The sequence below is a fragment of the Callospermophilus lateralis genome, chromosome 6 (assembly GCF_048772815.1).
Source record: "Callospermophilus lateralis isolate mCalLat2 chromosome 6, mCalLat2.hap1, whole genome shotgun sequence".
Taxonomy (NCBI): Eukaryota; Metazoa; Chordata; class Mammalia; order Rodentia; family Sciuridae; genus Callospermophilus; species Callospermophilus lateralis.
Window position 1 is genome coordinate 120,483,442 of NC_135310.1, and position 20,491 is coordinate 120,503,932.

Consider the following 20,491-nt stretch of genomic DNA (forward strand, 5'->3'; position numbering starts at 1 on the left):
TGCAGAGGTAGGAGGAAGTTGGGTAGGTTTAACATATTTTTTTCCTTTTAGTACCAGGAGGTGCTTAGCCATGGAGCACATCCCCAGCTGCCCTCACTTTTAAATGTTTATTTCCTTACCTTTATTTTATTTATTTTTATGTGGTACAAGGATTGAACCCAGGGCTCCGCGCATACTAGGTGAGCGCTCCACCGCTGAGCCACAACCCCAGCTCTTTTCAAACATTTTTTTTTTCAAGTTCTCCCTAAGTTGCTTGAGGCCTCAATAAATTGCTGAGGCTGGCTTTGAACATGGGAGCCTCTTGCCTTAGCCTGAACCCCCAGCTGCTGGGATTACAGGAATGTGCCTCTGTGTCTGTCTTCAGTTTAACATTTTTTTTCCAACTTTTTAAATTTGTTTAAATTAGTTACACATAAAAGTAGAATGTACTTTGATACATCATATATAATGGAGTATAATTTCTCATTCTTCTGGTTATACATGATGTAGAATCCCACCAGTGGTATAGTTATATAAGTACAAAGGGTAAGCTTAACATTTCTTGAACACACACAAAGTACCAGGTTTATCTGAGGCTTTCAGGATCTCCATATGGGAAATAAATGGAGATTGCTATACCCATTCTTCATTCTTCTGTCCCAGGAATTTCATTTCCCTTTGAAGATTCCATGCCTTCTTGTTGTCATATTGATGAGACATATGATCAGGGTGCTCTGGCTTAAAGTTCTCTACTAGGAAGTTATATCTTTAGACGAGTAACACAAGAAACAAGAATCCGGGTTGTGGGTATAACTCAGTGGTGGAGCACATGCTTAATATGTACAAGGCCTTGGGTTCAATCTTCAGCACCAAAAACAAACAAAAAAAAGGAAAGAATAGAGTTGGATGCAGTGGCACATACCACTGAGGATCCTGAGTTCAAAGCCAGCCTCAGCAAAAATGAGGTGCTAAGCAACTCAATGAGACCCTGTTTCTAAATAAAATACAAAATAGGGCTGGGGGTGTAGCTCAGTGGTTGAGTGCCCCTGAGTTCAATCCCCAATCCAAAACAAAACAAAACAAAAAACAGGAATGGGTCACCACCTCAAAATATATGCCCAGGAATTCCTGCTCCATGGATCTCTGGGACTGACCCAGTTCTTTTCAGGTCTTGTCCTTCTGAAAGCTGGTGCTTAGGTCCTTCCTTCCATTCCAGGAGCCACCCCACATTTTCCACAAATTCCCAATTTGATAAGGTTAGTCAGAGCCTGTGTCCATGCCTACAACCAAAGGACCCTGATGGCCACATATAGCCACTTAGAGAATATGTGCCAAGAATGGCAGGCAGGTGGGACTGTAGTTGACCCAAATCTTTCCCTGCCCCCTTTCCCTGTTTGTTCAGTCCTTACCATAGGAATGGGACAATGGCCTGGCTCTTTTTAGTTTGACAAATTTGGGAAAATTCACTGTCTCCGTCACCAAGTCTCATTTTTCATTCCCTGCTTTCTTTCTTGTGAGACTGGGAATTGAACCCAGCTCTGTTCTCCTAACTCAACCTGCCAACTTGTTGGGATTACAGGTGTGTGCTACCTTGCCCAGCGAGCCTTGCATTTCCTTCAGTGCCATACCTCATACCTGATAATTTTACTTATTTATGTTTTTTGGTACTGGAGATAAAATCAGGGGTTCTTTACCACTGAGCTACCTCTACAGCCCTTTTTTATTATTTGAGATAGGGTCTCACAAATTTGCTTAGGGCCTTGCTAAATTGCTGAGGCTGGTCTTGAACTTGTGATCCTCCTGTCTCAGCCCCCTGAGCTGCTGGGATCATAGGCATGTACCACCACACTCAGTCCACTATCATGGACTTACACTACACAGTAATTGCCACGACACAAGTGTAAATCAGTCAGGGTCACTCCAGGTGAATTGGGCTAGAACTAAATAACCACGCAGACAGAGACAGTACCTTTTTCTTGTGGTTCCATGTCGGCTCCTCTGCCCCAGCTCCAACAAGTGTGGCAAGAGAGGCAGGCAAAGGAGAGAGCCTGAAGCCCTATTTATTGGGAGGACACTCAAGCAGCTTCCACCCAAATGAGGCTGTAATTGCTTGCTGAGCGAAGGTGAGGTCCACTTGCTTCTGTGCTGCTAACAAGCCAGTTCCACACCTTGATTGTTCAAGGCTAAGAGTACTTGCTCAGCTCCTACATGTTCAGCTCCTGTTCATGGCGGCCCGCAACAAGCAATTACTTATCTAGCTTAGTAGTTGTAAACTCTTTGAGGGCACAGTATTAATCACAGTCTAGCACAGTGCTTTGCACTGTTTGTAGAATAAACCAAATGTTATACATAATATAGAAAGTTTAGGGATCTCATAGGTAAAAATCACGTTAAGTCAGGCTTAGTGGCAGACACTTGTAATCCTAGTGACTAGGGAAGCTGAGGCACGAGGACCACAAGTTAAAGTAAAAAATACAAAGGGGTGGGGATGGAGCTTACTGATAAAATGCCCCTGGATTCAATTCCCAGTATTGTAATAAATAAATAAATAAATAAATAAATAATGAAAGTGGGTCCACCCCTTCAAAAAAAAAAAAAAAAGACACAATACTAAGTAACACCTGGGATATAAAGTCTGAAACGTAAGGTTACTCAGGGTTAAGTCCAGGACAGTGTTCTCTACGAATTACCTGTGAAAACATCCCGTTCTCCCACCACTGCTGAGCTGCAAAAGAAACACTTGTCTCTGCAGCTGTTCTCATCTCTTCCACACAAAGGAATCAATACAGTCCACTGTCACTTTAGATTTCAGGGCAAAGTTTATTAGAAGAAATTAAGTAACTGTAAAATTTCCCTCCACCCCGATTCCAATATTTATGCCTCCACCTCTCAACAGAGGAGCTGTCTCAAATGTGGGTGGAATGAAAAGGTGGCGTGCTCCCCTTGCACAGTTACTCCTTAGCTTTCAGCATGTGCAGTCTTCGCCCTGAGTCCCTCTGACCATGGCAATTGTTCAGAGCAGTGCTACTCTGACAGCATTTTAGGTCAATTGTCATCTCCTGAGTTCACTGATCACCTGTGATCAATATACAAATCATCAGTGGTCAAAGGTAAACGAGAGGCACAGGCTGCTGGGGGATTATCCTCTAATAAAGAAGGTTCTAGAAACGACACCTGGAATGCTCAACTTGATAAAGTGCTCACCTACATTAAAAACAAGATGTTGGGAAGGTGTCCACTGGTGAGAAAGGAACATTCACTCTGAAGGGATTCTGGAAGGGTTCAATAAAAAAGTACATAGGAGCTGGGAGTGTAGCTCAGTGGTAGAGCACTGCTCTAGTGTGAAAGGACCTAGGTTTCATCCCCTGTACTGGGAGATAGGGGGTGGGGGAGGGGAGAACTTTTTTTTTTTTTTAAAACATAAAAAGAACTCTGCTCACATCATTCCAGCAATGACAAGGGAAAGGAAAACTTAGAGCTTAGTCACTGAATTACTAGCATTCCAAATTAAACATATCCTAGTTGGAGACCAGCTCCTTTGACTTCTTGTGGAAACTAAAAAAAAAACATTTGTCATTGTTTCATTTTGCTCTAACTCTTCTTTCACTAAATAACCTTCTAATCTGAAATCTAGTTTCCTCAACACTACAAAAAGAAAGTCCAAGATGGGCAAGTAATCAATTTAAGTATGGCCTATAAAACACTTTTCTATAGAGTGATTAGTAAAAATCTGAGATGAGAAATCTGAGCTTCCAACCTGCCAGTTTGAGGTCTATACTCCAAGAATAAGGGGTCCATAATATATCTAATCTCTTGACATGATTACAAGATCCAAGACTAGGGTAGGGAAGGGTAAGTAAGCATCAGCAGCAGTGGCTATCTTGTTCTACAATTTAGTGTATGGCCTCAGCAATCACTTGTAAGTCCAGTGGGCAGTGGCCCAGCCCTGACCCTTGCACAAGTCTCGGTGGCGAAGAAAACAGGCATGGACACGGAACCGACGGCCACAATGAGGACAGGCATGCAGGGCTCCAGCATGGGTCTTCATGTGCTCGGTCAGATGGTGCTTCAACTTGAAGCGCTTGTTGCAGATGCCACAGCCAAAAGGCCGAAGGCTGAAGGTCAGCATGATGTGCCTGTCACGCTTTGGCTTTACTGCAAAGCGCTTCCCACACAAGCAACCAAAGCGTTTTCCATCTGCAGGGGGTGCTCCCCCTAGCTTCACAGGCCCATGTACAGCCTGCCCTGCTCCCCCAGGTCCTCCACCCCCTGACAAGATTTCATTTCCATGAAGATCCACTGGCTTCCAGGATGGACTCCCTCCCCCAGATGTTGCCCCTGCTCCTGAGGGCAATAAGAATCTCAGCTCCCCATTCCCTTCAGTGTCTCCCCCAGGAAACACTTTGGTTTCCTCCTTTGCTCCTCCAGACTGAGTTCCAATTCCTGATATCTCCTCCTTAGGCTCAAAGGGTTCCTGCTTGATATAGAAAATTTTGGGGGGTAGTGCGGTAGGTGGGGCAGGAGGTTCAAGTGATGCACTCTCACTCTCTGGAAGCCTGCGGGGAGTAGCAGATATGGGTACTGGGTGGGATCCACGAGCCCGGGGAAAACCTCCTGACACTCTTTGTGGTTGAGGAGTTTGAGATAGTGTAGCTGCTGATCCCTGGTCTTCCTCTTCCTCCTCCTCCTCTTCTTCCTCCTCCTCCTCCTCCTCCTCCTCCACCTGAATTTGTAACACCTCTCCTAGTTCACTCTCCTCCCCTCCCACCGGGCTTTCAGTGGATGCAGGACTCTCAGTAGAAGCAGAGGACTGCACTGGGGTCTGAAAAGGGGAAGAGCGAATACACCAGCCTCCAGATGAAGACGTGGTGGAAAGAAGTGCATGGTAGGAGGTTGCTCCACGAGCTGAAATTCCACCACCTGAACTTTCTAGTTCTCTAAGAATCTCTGAACACTGATCTACTACTTGCCACATCTGAAGGCCACTGGCTACAAGGAGATGGGCAGGGAGAGCATCCAAGGGAAGGCGAAGGCGCCCTGAATAAATGAGCTGAAGTAGCCCTTCAAAGGCATCAGCTTCAATGACACTTGGCAAGGTGAGACGAGGTGCATCCCCAAGAAGCAGCTTGTCATGGAAGTAGGGAGAAGCAGCAGCCAACACTGCTTTATGAGCTCTAAGTTCCCGGCCCTGCACCAGAAGCGACACATCACAGAACTTTCCCTCTAGCCTATGGCGGTTCAGGGATTCCAGCAAAGACGAGCTATGTTGAGGGAACTCGATCTGGATTGTCCGAGGGGCTGGATTGCAGATCGGGGAGGTGGGTGCAGGAGGTAAAGGTGTCGAGGTATCCATGGGCTCCTCGGAAAAATCCCAGAGGATCGGGAAGAAATGGGAATTTGGGGGTAGACAAAAGCTGTGGAAAAAAGAAACAGGAGTCACAGAAACCCTGGACAAAGTTCCCCTTGTCTTCTCAAACAACTGCCCCCAACTAACAATTGGATATTTCAGTATGTGACACTTTCTGCAGATCAGTCCCGCTCACCCTGGGAAAAAAAAACAAAACAACAAAACACCAACCGGGGTTTAACTTCCAGGCCCCGAGGGAGATGAGGAGGTAATCCTTCAGCAAAGCCTGACCTCGCCAGCCGCGGGCGGCTCTTGCCCCGTCTCTCCGATCCGTTTCAGGGTGCACACAGAAGCAGGCTCGTGGCAAGCCTCCGACACCACGAATCTGGATCCGGTAGCCTTCCCCTCCGACACGCCCCCACCGTTACACAACCGGATCAGACTTCTCCAGACCCTTTCAGCTACCGCGTCGTTCCGGGCCGGAAGCCACGGCCTCTCTGTCGGTCACCGCCGCCGCGTGCGCAGGGCGGAGCTAGGACCGAAGCCAATAGGAGAGCGGCGTCCTACAAACCTCGTGATGATTGGTTATGCTGGCGAGAAAGGCGGGGCTGGTAGGAGGCCGCTGATCCCCAGACGTCAGCGGTTGGCCTTGTCAGGTGCTGCAGAGTCCCGGCAGCCGCGGAGGCTCCGGAGCTGGTTCTCAGTAGAGCGCAGCCCTTCGGTCGCCCGGGAAAGCTACGTTTCCTGGTAATTAAGAGTAGCGCCCGCCCCCCAGCAGGTGCGGAGAGGGGCAAAATTAATTGGGTACCTATTGTGTGGGATGGGCACTTACCCCCATTATTTCGTGTTCTACCACCAACCATGAGAGGTAGGTGTTCCCGTCCTGTTTCCATGCGGGGAATCGGAGGCCGGCAAGAATCATTGGGCTGGCAAGTAGAGGGCGTGGATCCCGGATTTACTAAGGAACCAGTTTGGTTTTATTTTTCACTACTCGCACGTAAGAATTTTAACCAACAATTTAAATAAGCCTTATCTATAGGTAATTTCTTTTAAAGAATAAACGTAGATTTATACTGGAACTCTCATCAAATACCATCCCTGCTCCTTAGAGCTATGTGAAGCAGTGGGTGAGAGGAGAGCTGAATCCCTGCTCTAAACCAGAATAAATCTCGCTGATGGGAGGGTGATCGTAGACAATGAGATCATAGCATCAAGGCAGAGATATACGGCTTGGTTCTGGGGCATGTGGAAGGTTCCAGGTTTAATACACAGCATTGCAATTAAAAAGTAGTTCTCATCACCTGCTGGTCAATCTGGAGATCCCAGGCTAATAAAGTCAGTGCAGCGATAAAAGAACAATCTCCGTTTATTAAACATGATTTTTCTGTTTCACCACACACTCCAGAAAAAAAGGAAATGGGGCTGGGAGTGGAGAAAAGGGGACAGTGGTGGGGGATAGAGAAGGCTGGGACTGGGGCGGGGAGAACGAGAAAAGAAAATAAAACGGGTAGGAAGAGCATCTCCCTACCCTGAAGGGGGTGGGGGGGGGAAGGGGAGGGTCGGGGGGGAGGGGGCCAGGAAGCTCTGTACAGAGGGGGGTCGCCCCCAGCCCACACACACACACCCCGATATGTACAGTACAAACCCCAGATAATTACAACAGCCAAAGAAGAGAGGAAAGGGTCCAGGGGTAGGGCCTGAAGTGGGGAAAGCAGAGGAAAGGGCACAGGGATAAAATTTCACATATTTACAACTTTTATATAAGTATAAATTTGGCCCCGGCTGGGTGTATGTGTGTAGAGGGATGGGACTGAAGGGGAACTGTCCATACAAAAGAAAGAAGGGTGGAATCTGGGAAGAATCTCAATACCAAACGCAAGAAGGGATGAGGGGGCAAGGCTGAGTAGGGGACAGCAGTCAGGGAGGAGGGGGTGCCAGGGAGGGACTTCTCCCCTCCCACGGCCTACCCACCCCAAACCCCATCCATCCTTCCTCCCCTATCCCGCCAGAGAGCTATGTACAGAGAAACACCGAAAAATTGTGGAGCTGGCGGGAGGGAGGGAGGTGAAAGGAGATTGGGGGGGGAAGGATGAGAGGGAAGCCCAGCCCTGTCCTACCTCCCCAGGGGGACAGAGTCATGGAAGGGGGCCCCCAACACCCCTCCTCCAACACAGGTCCCCCCACCCTGGGGGAGAGAGACATGGCTTTTCCTAGAGTAAGTTCCCCCCTCCCCCTGGGAGTAGAGACCAAGAGAGAGGGGAGGGGCAGGGGACTGTGTGTGTCAGGGTAGGGCAGATAATCAGTCTGTCCTCCCTGACACACACACCCTCCTAACCCTAACCCCTCACCCTAACCTCAATTCCACCCCACCCCAACACACTGGGGGAGGGGGGGGCATAAGCCCCCTCACCCCGCTCTGGGACCAGCCGAGAGCAGATCAGGTGTGGGAAGAAGGGGAGACAGCTCCCATTCCCCCCTTGCCGCCCCCTCCCTGCCCCGGCGGCCCCCTCCACCCCATCTGGGTTCTGGGTGGGGAGGGAATAAATTTAAGAGTGGTAGGAGGAGTAGGAGTTTGTGCGTGCTGAGCCCCCCCAGACGCTCCTGAGAAATCAAGGGGTAATAGGGCCCCCTCACCCGGGGTCCCCTCCCCATTACAAGGGGGGCAGGGGAGGCCAAAAATGGGGCGGTGGAGAGGAGTTAGATTGTCAGCTCTGGTTACTGCTAAAAAAATCACCCTGAAGTTGAAAGTTTGGAGGTGCCACACCCCCAGGGTGGGGGGTGAGGGTCTGTCCCCCAGTGCTCAGGGGAACGATGAGGCAGAGGATGGGGATAGCACCCCGGAGTGAAGGGGGTCTGTGTGGGTTAGGAGGTGTCCTGGGGCAAGGGTCCCTGGGGGTCAGAGAGGGGGCAGCACCCCGACAGGAAGGAAGAGAGGGTGGCTGAGGGTTCCCGCTCTCCCTCCTAGAAATGGTGCAATGGGGGTGGGGGATTGGTGACCCCCAAGGAGGCATTCAGGGAGGCAATCCCACTGTCCCTCGGTGACGTCCAGTCCTGGTGGTTGGTGCTGTTCCGGGGTGGAGTGCACGGGGAAGGAGAAGAAGGTCTGTGATGCTGGGTGGGCTAGTGGTCTGCGGTGTTTCGGAACTCGCCGTTCTCCGTGATCTGCAGCCGGGGTGGGGGGGGCGGGGCTGGGGGGGCCAGGCCGTTCCAAGGTGGGGCCAGCGTCACACGCGGGTTTGTTGGACCCAAGGGGGGAAGCTGCCTCTCCTGCAAGATACCAAAGAGGAGAGCGCGGACTTATTGAGACGCTTCGCAGGGGCCTGGATGCCAGACCCCTATCAGTGACCTCCCCACTAGCCAACCCACTCCATAAGCCATGTCCACCCGCTCCTCCCAGGACAATCCCCACCAGCCTCCTGTTTTGTTTCTCACCTGTAGGATCCTCTGGGATCAGGTAGAGACTCATTTCCCAGACTCCTAACAGGGGCCTTCAAACCTTCAACCCAGAGTGTCACACCAGGAAACCAGCTCAAAAGCAGTAAGCTCCCACCTCACCCCCAACCTAACCCCACTAGCTTCACCTATATTTCCCCTCCTAGCCCACCCTCCGCCTCTTGGAACACCCTCCCAGCCCACCCCCCAATCTCAGGTAGGAACTTTGTATTGAGGAACCAAGGGAGGCAGTACAGCAAAACCTCATTAATCCAAACCCCCGTGGATTTGGAATTTTTTTCATAATTTGAACAAAAACTGGGCTTGAGTTTTCCTTTTATCTGTGCAGAAAGGGTGGGCTAAGCAAATTAGTGGTGGAAAGTGTCTGTGGGTGGGGGTATTTAACCTATACCAGCAAACAGACTTTTCATTCCTATCTATTCATTAAGGCATGCTCCCTGAGGGCCTTATTCACCGAGTTCTACTTACTGTATATATTTTGAAGACATGCATTTCATTAAATAGACACTGTCATTCAGATTTGTCACTTATTCAGAGTGGCCATCTTCTCAAATATAACATCCCAAATTAGAGAGGTTTAACTGTACTGGGGGGAAAGGAAGGGGATTCAGGGAAGTGATGTGGGAAGGGAAAATCTTGTGGGAGGGCTGCCTCTCTCACACACTTGGCGGAAATGACTAGGAGCTTCTGCTGAAACACAGCGTGCCCCAATCTCTGCATCCCCAGGAAGCAGTAACTGGCTCCATTCCTTTCCACCCCCACTTTCCCTACAGTTCTTCTCCCTGGGATCCCAGTTAGAGGGTGAGGGGTGCCTGACCCTACTCCCACCCAGGACCTGTTCTCATCACCTACTATTGCTCCTGGACCAACTCCTGGTTCCTGCCCTCAGCCCGACCTTCTGTTCCTCTGCTGGGAGAGAAGGGAAAAGCCACCTGAATTCCCCCACACCTCTGGGTCATTCACTTGGCTTTTAAAAATTTGTGCTCAAAACTGGCTTTTAAATTAATGGCTGATTTGTAAAGGGACCAATACCTAAAATGGTTTAGAAAAATTATCCATATTACTTTCTGAGCCATAGGGCATTTAGGCCTGGCAACATAGCTATGTCTGACCAAATCTCCAAAGGATACAAGTATAGTTCCAGATCAGCTTTCCCTTCCATCCCAGGATCCAGGACTCACTTCTCAGGTCACCCAAACCCCAATCTTAGGCAAAGCTTCCCTCTTAGTTCACTGGTATCTCACATTGCCAGTCAGAGGGGGAGGAAAATGCATGTGGTAGGGTAGCCTGAGTATGGCGGGAGAGCAGGGAAAGGAATTCTCAAATTTCCTTCCCTCCACTTGTCTGCTGGTGACAGCACATGGGCAAGCCCCCTACACCCCCATGGACCCAAATTTAGAAAGAAGATAAATTAGGGTGCCATTATTCATTTTACAAAAGAATTCACTGCAGGAGTCTTTTAAATGGCAAGGTCCCCTGGTGCCTTTTAGCATCTGTTTACAGATCACTAACTACTTTGACAGAGAGGCTGGGCAGGCAGAGAGTTAAAATTACAGTGTGAGGAGCCACTGCCCACTGCAGATCAATCCCACATAAATAAAGGCATCTCAGAAATGATGTCTGTGGCTGACAGGTTCCCATTTACTGGCTTTTTAGGTAGGATTGTGTGTCCAGTAAGACCACTGGGTGGCAGGAGGGGTGGGGGTAGTGAGTGGCATTAGCAACCCAGGATGTGAGCTCTTACAGGAATAGAGGTTATTTGATATGCTTTTCCTATCAGTTCTGCTTGGGAAAGAACATGGCCACTGAGCCCATGATGTAACTCCCAGGCCACAAGGACAGTTCATGTCCTAACACTGTCCAAGGTTCCTTGCTCCTTCTTGTTCCACCCACCCTGCCTACTATCAGGATACCTCAACAGACTTTTCCAGGGCCCCTCAAAGTCCCCTTGAATTAACTGCCCACTCCCAATTCCCACCCAGTTGGGGACTAACATGAACCCCAAATGCCTTCTACCTCACAGGTATAAGGGAGAAAGAGTGAGAGGAGAGGAATGGGAAGGAGGAGAGGGTAGAGAACCAGGATTAGGGAAGGAGGAGGAAACCCCAACCTACCTGCTGCAATCGGCACAGCCCCTATAGCCAAGGTCCCCCAACCCAGCATCACCTCCACCCCATTAATAAAGCCCAACCCCCAAGGACGCTCTGGTGAAATGGGGGGTGACAGACATACACTGGAGAGGTAGAGGAAGAGGAGGGTGCAGAGTTAGGAGGAGGATGGGAGAGGTGTGCCTGGAGGGAAGGGGTGTGACTTGTGAATGTGCTGGGTCTATTTAGGGTCAAATTATTGCTAAGGCTTCCAGAGGCAGTTGCAGGGAGGTATCAGCTTGTGGTCTCTGAGTAGTATACCTCGGGAGATGGGTCTGTGCTGGAGGTGTCAGGAGGTGGAGACTGTGGAGGTTCTCTGGGGGCAGAGGGCAGCAGTGATGGGGGAGAGGCACTGGAGAGTGGAGGGGGTAGGCTTCACGACCAACCTGCAGTGGTCCGGAGTCACCTCCCCCTGTGTCCTCCGCCAGTGGTCAAAGCGGAACCAGGAGAATTACCTGATGAGGAGCTGCAGGGGGAGAGAGTGGGGTGATGGGGTCAGGAGCCTTGGTGGTGGGGGTGGAGAGGCCTGGTGGTCAGAGAGAGGAAGGAGGAATATGGGTAGGAAAGACCAAAATTTTGGGAAAGCAAAGGGTAAGATGTGGAACCTCAGGCTCACCATGACTGAGGTGAGCAGAGGGTGGTGGCAGGGAGCTGGAGGGTCAGTCAGGTGTGAGGCCTGAGTGGGAGGAAGGCCAAAGGGAAGCTAGACTTGAAACACTGAGGGATTGGGATGGGGTGGGAAGTTCCAGGGAGGCCTTCAGGGTCTGAAGAGCCAGGAAGAGGCGGCTCTACAGAAGCTGCCAAGGAGTCAGAATGGGGAGCCAGGAGAACAAAGGTATAGGGATCCCAGATCCCAAGTCTCCAGGGCTTGGGGAAACTACCACTCAGACTGCCCTGGGCTCCATTCCAGCAAAGAGCAACTTCTAGCCCTCCTCACCCAAGAAGAGCTCAGAGGAAAGTGAACTCCTGCCTTCAACAGGGCAAACAGGCAGGGCTTCTAGGAACTGGGAGGGGTCTAGGAACAGAAAGGGTGAGGATCTGGGAGAAGGTCCTAAGCCGCAGAAAGGAGTGGGAGGATGGGGCAGGAAGTCACGGGGTGGGGCTGACACTGCCAGGAGTGACAAAGGCACAGACGATGGAATGAAGATGGGTCACTGGGGGACTGAGTGGAGTGGCAAGTAGACAAACAGAGGACAATAAGAGACAGATGGCGATGGGGCTGGGGTGGCTGGTGCAGTGAGAGCACAAAGGACAGTGGGATGGATGGGGATGGGACACGGAGAAGATAAATGACATTGTAATTTCCACCTGAGCGTCGAGCAGCCTCTTCTTGGGTTCAGGCAGCGGCTCAGCCATGGCGGGGTGGTCCCGGCGCAGCTCCTCCTCCACCAGCATCAGCCTGAAGGGACGGGCTTCAGTGGGGTTAGTGGCGGGCACGGGCTTGGAGCCTGTTCATGGAACTCCTGATCCTGGAAACCCCTGCAGCTCTCTGGAAAAGCCTCAGGAATCCTTCTCCCCTTTTTAAAATCCCTCTACTGTCATGACTCAAAAGACTCCCTGTCACTCAGGGTGCTACTCTCTGCCTTCCTCTCAGGGTCCAGACCCTCAGGTATCTCTCTGGTTAGGGTAGCTTTCTATGCCTCAAAGACTTCTACCACCCAGATACCCTCAGCCCCCTTCCCAACAGAGACAGCAGTACCCCTCCTTTAGAACTTTTGAGGCTAAAGATCAGGCTTTTATGCCACCTCAGTGAACTTAGGCCCCTCCAGTGGCAGAACTTGGGGTACCTCCCAGCCCAGGAGGAGTCCCTGTTACAAGCCTTATCATTCCCAGCATCTCCCTGACTTTGGTGAAGACTCTCAAGGTTCTCTCTCATAAATGGTATCAATTACAACAGTGGTTTCAAAAAAATGTTTCAGGTCAAGAAGCCCTTTTATTCCAATGTATTCTAAGTCTTATGCAGAAATACATTTTTAATGGATCAAAATGGAACTGGTTCTGGTTGGAACAGGGTTGTGTGTTCTCACCCCGTTTTTAAGATAACTGATCCCCTTGCTAAGATACCTCCTTTGGAATCCAGGGCTTGGTGAAACATGTGCAGGGTAAATGGCCCATTCTGATGGCATCCCTTACCAAGGCTAGAAAGGGAGGCTGTGCCCAAGATGGGGATGCTCAGGGGCTCCTCTGGCTAGGGATCCCTCCTCAGCTTTGGGGTGAACTTCACAGACTGCATTGAGAATAATCAACCAAAGTTTTCTGACCCAGGCTCTGTGCAGATACAGTGATGGTTGGACAGTACCTGCCATATTTTCCAAGGGCTTCAAAAGTTACTCTACCAGAAAAAATGTCAGGGTTTAGCAAAGAAACATTTAATGCCCTAAGCAGGAAATGAGTGGGTTGTCTCCCTGGGAGAGTGGCAGGCTCTCCTGGTGGTCTCCTGAGATGGGCACAGGGGTCTGAGAAGTAGCTCACTCTCTCACTCCCTTCAGCTTCAGGCTCTCCCTTGCTACCCCTCCCCAGGCCGCCCCTCACCTGCCAATGATGCTCTTGATCTGAGAATCCTTCTCCACCTGCTGCTGCCTCAGCCTCTTCTCACTCTGTTCTAGTCGGGCCTGATACTGCATCAAGATTTTGCTGGTCTGTTCTTCCTGGGACAGCAGCCTCCGCTCATACTCTTCCAGCTTCCGGTTGGACATGTGCAGCCGCTCCTTCAGTGAATGGATCTCTTCCTCGTACTCCTTTACCTGCCCGCCGGGCACAAGACCCCGCACTGTGAGAGGTGCCCTGCCCCATTCAGCCACCCAGCCCCCATCCCTATCTGCCCAGCACAGCCATCACATGGGGAAGGATATCAACCCTTTCTCTGCCTGTGGATTACACTCACTCAGGCCTGCTTTTGAGAATGCCCTGCCATGATGCTAAGGCTCCTTCAAGATGGAGCAAGGTCATAGACCTATGCCCTGAGAAGTGTGTCCACTGGAACACACGAGGACCCACAGAGCAACCTACCCACAGGCACACCTTAAATAAACATACCCAGAAATTAAAAAAGTGACTTCCCAGCCCCAAGCTAGGAAGGAGCACATAAAAGAAAGAGGGCAAGACACTGGATGCGGGAGGGTGAGTACTATCTTACACTCCTTCCTTAGCTCTGTCCTGGGGATAGGTGATCTTAAGGGAATCTCAGGCTGAGAATTTAGGAATGCCTTTCTGCTAATCTGACCCTGGAATTCTGGGAACAAGAGAGCTCAGAAGAATCATTTCATCTGCCCTACTGGCTCTAGAGCTTAGAGCTATGCTAATATGATAGACCTAATCCACGTGTAGCTGTTTATTTTACTTTTATTTTTGTAGTGCTGGGGATCAAACCTAGGGCCTCACACAGACAAAGCACAAACTATTACCCAGTTACCTCATTAGCCCATATGTAGCTATTTAAAACTAACACTAAAAATTTAGTTCTGAAATCACAAAAAAACAATGTCTAATAGAGTAGCCACTAGCCACATGTAGCTACCATACCAAATAGTGCATATTACAGAACATTTTCATCACTTCAGAATGTTCTAGAAAGTGCTAGTCTGGAGCCTTTCTCAAGGATTCTGCATCTGAAGCCCAGAACAGGGGCAATTTGAAAGACCCCTGCCCATCAAGCCTTTGCCACCTATTCCTAAGGGACAGTAAGTGGATAACCCAGACATCATCTGTAGTACAACCACAATCCCCTCTGCCTCAGCCCTACTAAGTAGCTCCCACTGCTAGGGAAGTCACTTCCTTTCCTGAGCAGTAACAGGAGTAGAGCTTTGGCTTCCCTGGGGAAGAACATCGTGGCAAGCCTAGAATAGAACGTGTTTCTCCCTGGATAGTCTACAGTGTAGCTGAATTGGCTTTTAAGCAGACTGATTATGTCGGGTTCTCCTAATGGACTGAAGGCTTCTCAAGAGGGGATCAGTTTTTGTCTTTTCTTTCTATTATAACTGCCTAAGCCTAGATGTTTCCCTTGGAATGACCTACAGGTCTCCCCTATGGGTGAAAGGAAAAACTAAGACTTGGGTGGCAGGTACCAGCATACCCTATCTAGCCGGCTCTCATCCATCGATTTTGAGTACTCCTTGAGCTTGTACTCTTCCCGCTCAATGTGGGCACTCTCGATGTCAGCCGACAGGTGAGGCATATTGGAGACCCAGGCCACAGTCCGCTCAGAGGCTGGCATTGTGGGGTTCAGCGTGGATGGTGTCTGAGAATGCTGGGACAAGGCAAGGTGGGAAAAGGCAGGGCACATTCAGAGGGAGAGAATACAGCCAAAAGACAGGACAGTCCCAGGCCTGTTCCCCTGCTTTAAGGGGTATCCCGGGTCCCTACCCTAACCCCAGGGGCTAGAGAAGCGATTGATCACATCTCCTCTCTGGAATGAGTGCTATCAGAGCAAGCATTTATGTCTGTTCACCATCATCTCCATGGTGCCCCAACAGCATGTCACACTGCGGCCCCTGAACACACATTGTTTTAATTTATGAAAGGTGATGAGAAAATCAAAACCTTAGGGCACAGACTGCTCCACCTCCACTGTTGCCTTCACCCACCCTGCTTCCTCTTCCCTCCACCTACCTGCTTGGTGATGGAGGGCTTCAGCCCCCCACCCCCTCCGCCACCACTGCCACCGCTGCCCCCAATGCTGCCCTCCTTGCTGAGGCTCTGTTGTCGTGGACGGGCAGGGCCATAACTCGGCTCTGGAGACTGTAAAAGGTTCCCGCTGGATGGCCGGGGTTTCTGGGCAGCACTGACTGTCAACTGCTGAGACTTTCCCCTCTGCAACGGAGGTGGCTGCCCCCCACCACCCCCACCACTGCCCCCACCACTCCCACCTCCGGGCCCTGAGGGGGCTGGCCTCTGAGGACCAATGGTGATCTGGGGAGGGGACAGCATGTGCTGAAGGTTGTCCTGGAGTGAGAGCTGCCGTCGGGTGAAGTCAGTGCCAGAGGGTCCAAACTCATCACTGTAGCTGTGGCTATGAAGGATGGAGGCTGCAGGGGGCTTGGGGACCCCTGAGGAGAGGTCCTCGCTCTTGCTATAGCCATGGAATGGGGCAAAGGTGTCCCCTGGGGGCTCTCCACCTCGGTGGTGGTGATGGTGGTGGTGGTGGTGATGGGAAGAGGGTGGGCCATGGCCACCACTCCCTCCATGGCCCGCTGGGGGCCCTGGCCCATCAGCAGCCATGTGGAAGAGAGGGTTCTGGAAGGAGAGGGGGATGCGCAGTTGCTGGGCAGGGACACCGTCCGTGGTGACACCCATCTGGCTGAGGCGCATGCCCGCCGCTGTGATGGACGACCCACTCCCCTGGGAGAGGCGTCCAGCAGGAGCAGGCCGCAGCCCTAAGGCCGCTGTGAGTGAGGCCTGGCTTGAATGCAGCAGGTCCCCGACAGCTGCCAGGTTGGAAACACTACTGCTGTTGAGGCGACCACCGGGCCCATCGCCCTGCAGGTCCAGCATGGACACACTCTTGTTGACACTCAGCATCTTCTGCTCTGGCTCTGTGATGTCCGAGCTGCTTGTGCAGTATGCTGGGGAGGACCGGGCCAGTGGTGGTCGGCTCACATAGAACAGATCTTTACCCCCACCAGGGGGTGGTGGGGGTGGCTTTTCCTTGGTTGGGGAGGGGAGACGAGCCATGTCCATAGAGCTGTCAAAGGAAAGGGGACAGACACACAAGCAGGGTAAAGCTAGGCTACAGGCAACTGAGCCTCCTGGGGCTGGTATGGACCTTAGGTGAAAATTGGGACCCACAGGGAAGGGCTGAGAGCCAATGGTGACAGCCCTAAAGAGGTAGGCAGGGAGGATGGGACGGAAAAGGTGGGAAAAGGGAAAGGACAAGGCCCCTCTGGGAAAGGGTGAGGCCTAGAGGAAGGGAAATGGGGGCAGCAAGAGGAAGGATGAGGGCAGTCTGGGAAAAATATGAAGGAGATGAGGTGCACTGAGGAGAGGAGAGGAGGAGGGTGAAGGTCAGGAGAGGGAGAGGGATCTGACAGGAGAGGAGAGGAGGGCTGGGGAGGGGAGAGCCCCTCACCTGTTGAGGCCTCGAGCCATGAAGGACTGAAGGTCGATGGAGCTGGAGAGAGATGGAAAGAGGGGCGAGCACAGACAGAGAGAAGGAGCAAGGCATGGATGGATGGCAGGAGCAGTGGGAATGGTGAATGGGTATGGCATCACGGAGGGAAAGACACGGGCAGAGAACAGCAGGGTGATCATCAAATAAGGCCGGGGGCCTGCCCCATCAGAACAAATGCTGAAGTTTTCAGAACAAATGCTGAGGTTCCAGAACAGGATCTGGGGGCTGCTAGGCTTCCAGCTGCTGCTTCTCTAAGTGCTGGATCTTGGGGAGGTCTGCGGGGTTCTGGTGGTAGGCCGGAGGGGGGGATCCTTATTTTCTGAGTCATACAGAGATGTTTGATTATTTTGACACCCCATGGCTGAGCCAATGTACACTGGCTCAACCTCAGCCTGGAGACAAGCACGGGTGGGCAGAGGAACAAAGCAAATAAGAGCCTGTAATGGGGATCCCCTTGGCTTACAACTAAGCTGGGAGCTGGAGGAGCCTTGGCACTTCTGGGGCTGTGTTCCTTGTTCCCTCTGGCTTTGAAGGGCTCCCACTGCCTGTACCTATCTCCTTAACATTTTCCCCTGAGAACTTGCTGCTTTATCCCTTCCTTTCAAGCCCTAGAGATGCACACGGGGCCCAGTGAGAGTATCCAGAATAGAAGAGATGGGGTTCCTAGGACATAAGGGCAGGGACCTCCAGAGGGCTCACCTGTTGAGGTCCCGCATCATGTAGCCCTGCATCTCAGCTGACGGCCCCCGCAGCACCACGGGCTGCGGCCGGGGCCGCTCACTCTGGCGGCTTGGCTGCCTTTGGATGTTGGGGTTTCTTAGGGCTGTGCTGATGTCGTTGAGGAGCCGGGGTAGTGGGCCCAGCTTCAGAAGGGCTTCCTGGAAGGGCAAGGCTATTACTGGTGGGCTCTAAGAGGGCCTTGGAGGGTGCAGGTGGAGGATGTCTGGGTAGGAGTAGTGGTATGACATCTCAGGGAACAGGCAGGGGAGAAAAATCTGTGCAGGGGAGTAGTTTCTCAGGCCCCAAGTGCCTCTGGCAACATCTAGCAATGGGGCACAGGGAGCACTTGCTGACCTTGCTGAGCTGGGGCAGCACCTCCCAGAGTAGGGCATGCAATGTGGAGAGCTCTCGGCCCAAGTCGATGTAGCCCTCAAAGCTACTGCTGTTGGTCAGCGTGTCCAGGTTGGAGATCTCGTACAGGAACTGCTGCATGGAACCCCACTCCAGCTCCAAAAACTCATTCATGAAACCCAGAAAGTCCTCCTTTGAGGTAAACCTGGCCAAGGGGTCCAGAAGGGAGAGGTCACACTTGTACAGAAGGCCTTACATCTACCCATCTCGGGGTCTCTGGGGACTCAGGAGACCCTTCCTGCCCACCCATGCTCCACCCATGCCTGAAGCTTCCCTCACTTGGAAAAGTTGGCCAGGTTCTGGATGACCTTGGCGATGAGGGTGAGGGTTCGTGAGGTCTGCTCATCTGGGTACTCCTGCATGAGCCCAAAAAGACTGGGCGACATAATGGCTGGGCAGAGGAAGCGCAGGAAGAGCGAGGCGCTGATCAGCCTGTCGGCGATGTCCTCCCTGCCCCGCTCTGCACAGCGCAGCCGCCAAGATGCAAACACCTCCTTCAGCTCCCTCGGGAACACGCTGGGGGGAAGGGGTGGGGAGACAGAGAGAGAGAGAAAGAAAGAGAGAGACCGGGACTGAGCCCCAGAGACCCTCAGCTTCCAGGGAACATGCTGAGGGGGGTGGTAGGAGGTGAGGGTGTGGAAACAGAGGTAAGAGAGACAGGGAAGGAGGGACTGCAGGAGGAAGACAGGAGGCTGCTGGAAGAAGAGGGCCACGGTAGAGGGAACAGACAGATTTGGGAGAGAGAAATGGAAGGGGAGAGAAGGCGAGGGGAAAGAGACACATGGGAGAGAGATGGAGGGATGTGTGAGAGAGACAAGGAGAGGAGGAGAAGAAAAACAGACACCAGGGAGAGACAGAGATGGGAGAGAGATGGAGGGTCACTTGAGGTACAGGGAGCTCGGACCCCCCAACTCTTCTGGATTCCAGGGAAATGGGGATGGACGTGCCCCAGGCATGATCCCCAGTCCCTGGAATGGCTCAGAGCTCACTCTCCCCACCTCCCAGTTCCATTTCAATGTCCTACTGACACCTTAAACTTGACTAGTGTAAAACGGAGCTCACCATCGCCCCCACACCTCAACTGACTCCTCCTCCTGACTTTCCTGGTTCTGTCAATGAGGCCACCAGTCTCCCAGCTACAGCCTCATGGCCTCTTGAGTCATCCTTGACTCCCCACAGACAGGCCCCCTCCTTTGCCACCAGTTAACAACTCTTGCTGATCTTTCCCTCAGAGGGCCCTTAACAGTGGCCTCTTGCTAAGTTTCCTATCACTGTCCTGATTTAAGATCTGATTTTCATTCCTAACCCATTAACAGCGGTCCCCAATAGCTTGAACTTCATTCTCCCTACTCTGGTCAACCCCCACACTCCACTCTACTTATGGATTCATCTTCTCAATCATGAAAATTCCTGGTGCCTACACCTTTAATGGCATCCTATGATCTACTGATGAACTCAAACTCCTTAACTTGAGGCCTTCTAGATTCTAACTCTAATCCAACATCCACATATTTTTCCTACTATTTCCATCATTAAACCTGTTCTAGTTACTGTCCCTCGAAAGCTCCTGGGCCTTCTCACCTTCCCACACATGCCTGTCCCACAGCCTTCTGAAATGTCTCTTTCCCACCATGTGCAAACATCAGCACCTAACCCAATCTTCAAAGCCCAGCACCAGGCAGTTCTTTTTGCTTATCTCAATCAAAGCTCTACCTTCTCTGTCCTGATGTTACATGGGGGTGGGGGTGGAGCTCTTACTCAGCACTTCACATGTATTACAATGGTTCTGTGGTTTTCTGTGCATCTCATTTGATTTCTACTCATTCTGGTAGAGGCCCTCTGAGGGCAGGGACCAGGCACATTCACCTCTGTTCTACAGCACCCAGAATGCTTTGCCCATAACTGGTGCTCAGTCCTCTTTGAAGATGGACAGATGGATGAACAGATGAACACACAACTGCCCCAACCCTGGCCCCCCAGCCCAGCGTTCCCAGTCTCACCAATGGGAGTTGACCACCTTGCACAGGGCCAACTCACAGCACATCCGCAGGTTGGCCTGGTGCTCTGCCAGACTGGATGCCGTGCACTTGATGGGGTCTACCTCACAGTTCTCCTCAGATTCATACAGAGCACGAATGAACTCCCCTGAGGAATAGGGGCACAAGAGAAAGTCGTCATTCTTTCCAAGGGCGGGGGCAGTGAGCTGCCTGGGTTGGAGGAATCTCAGAACCAGGTGGTTGGAGGCTGGGGTCCTGGGCTCTGGACTTGAGATCTGGGGTAGCCAGGTTTAGGGCTGGGGTAGGCATCTGGCAGATTTGGGAAGAGGGC

At 51.7% G+C, this 20,491-nt stretch overlaps 2 protein-coding genes across 6 annotated transcripts in view; both read right to left on the minus strand.

Moving 5' to 3' along the window:
- Window positions 1–3,803: 3,803 nt before the first annotated feature.
- Window positions 3,804–5,830, minus strand: Zbtb9 (zinc finger and BTB domain containing 9). The gene is made up of 2 exons (XM_077109571.1): window positions 5,558–5,830; window positions 3,804–5,393 (listed from the first exon to the last, which is right to left on the minus strand). The coding sequence occupies exon 2, from the start codon at window positions 5,330–5,332 to the stop codon at window positions 3,893–3,895; it is 1,440 nt and encodes a 479-aa protein (XP_076965686.1). The 5' UTR covers window positions 5,333–5,393; window positions 5,558–5,830; the 3' UTR covers window positions 3,804–3,892.
- A 2,019-nt stretch (window positions 5,831–7,849) lies between these two features.
- The window catches only part of Syngap1 (synaptic Ras GTPase activating protein 1), a 30,108-nt gene continuing 17,466 nt past the window's right edge, over window positions 7,850–20,491 (minus strand). The window contains exons 10-19 of one of the 5 annotated variants that reach the window (XM_077109573.1): window positions 20,164–20,308; window positions 18,443–18,679; window positions 18,107–18,308; window positions 17,732–17,910; window positions 16,991–17,032; window positions 15,535–16,606; window positions 14,999–15,172; window positions 13,459–13,664; window positions 12,235–12,325; window positions 7,850–8,593 (exon numbers count right to left, since the gene is read on the minus strand). In XM_077109573.1, the coding sequence (XP_076965688.1) occupies window positions 8,447–8,593; window positions 12,235–12,325; window positions 13,459–13,664; window positions 14,999–15,172; window positions 15,535–16,606; window positions 16,991–17,032; window positions 17,732–17,910; window positions 18,107–18,308; window positions 18,443–18,679; window positions 20,164–20,308 (2,495 nt within the window). In that variant the 3' untranslated portion in view covers window positions 7,850–8,446. Of the gene's footprint in view, window positions 8,594–12,220; window positions 12,339–13,458; window positions 13,671–14,998; window positions 15,173–15,534; window positions 16,607–16,990; window positions 17,033–17,731; window positions 17,911–18,106; window positions 18,309–18,442; window positions 18,680–20,163; window positions 20,309–20,491 lie in introns of those variants that run through there. The other 4 variants (XM_077109572.1, XM_077109576.1, XM_077109574.1 and 1 more) reach the window with 4 other exon arrangements.

Excerpts from the sequence above, each read along its gene's own strand:
- Zbtb9 (XM_077109571.1), bottom strand. The coding sequence starts at position 5,332 with ATGGATACCTCGACACCTTTACCTCCTGCACCCACCTCCCCGATCTGC.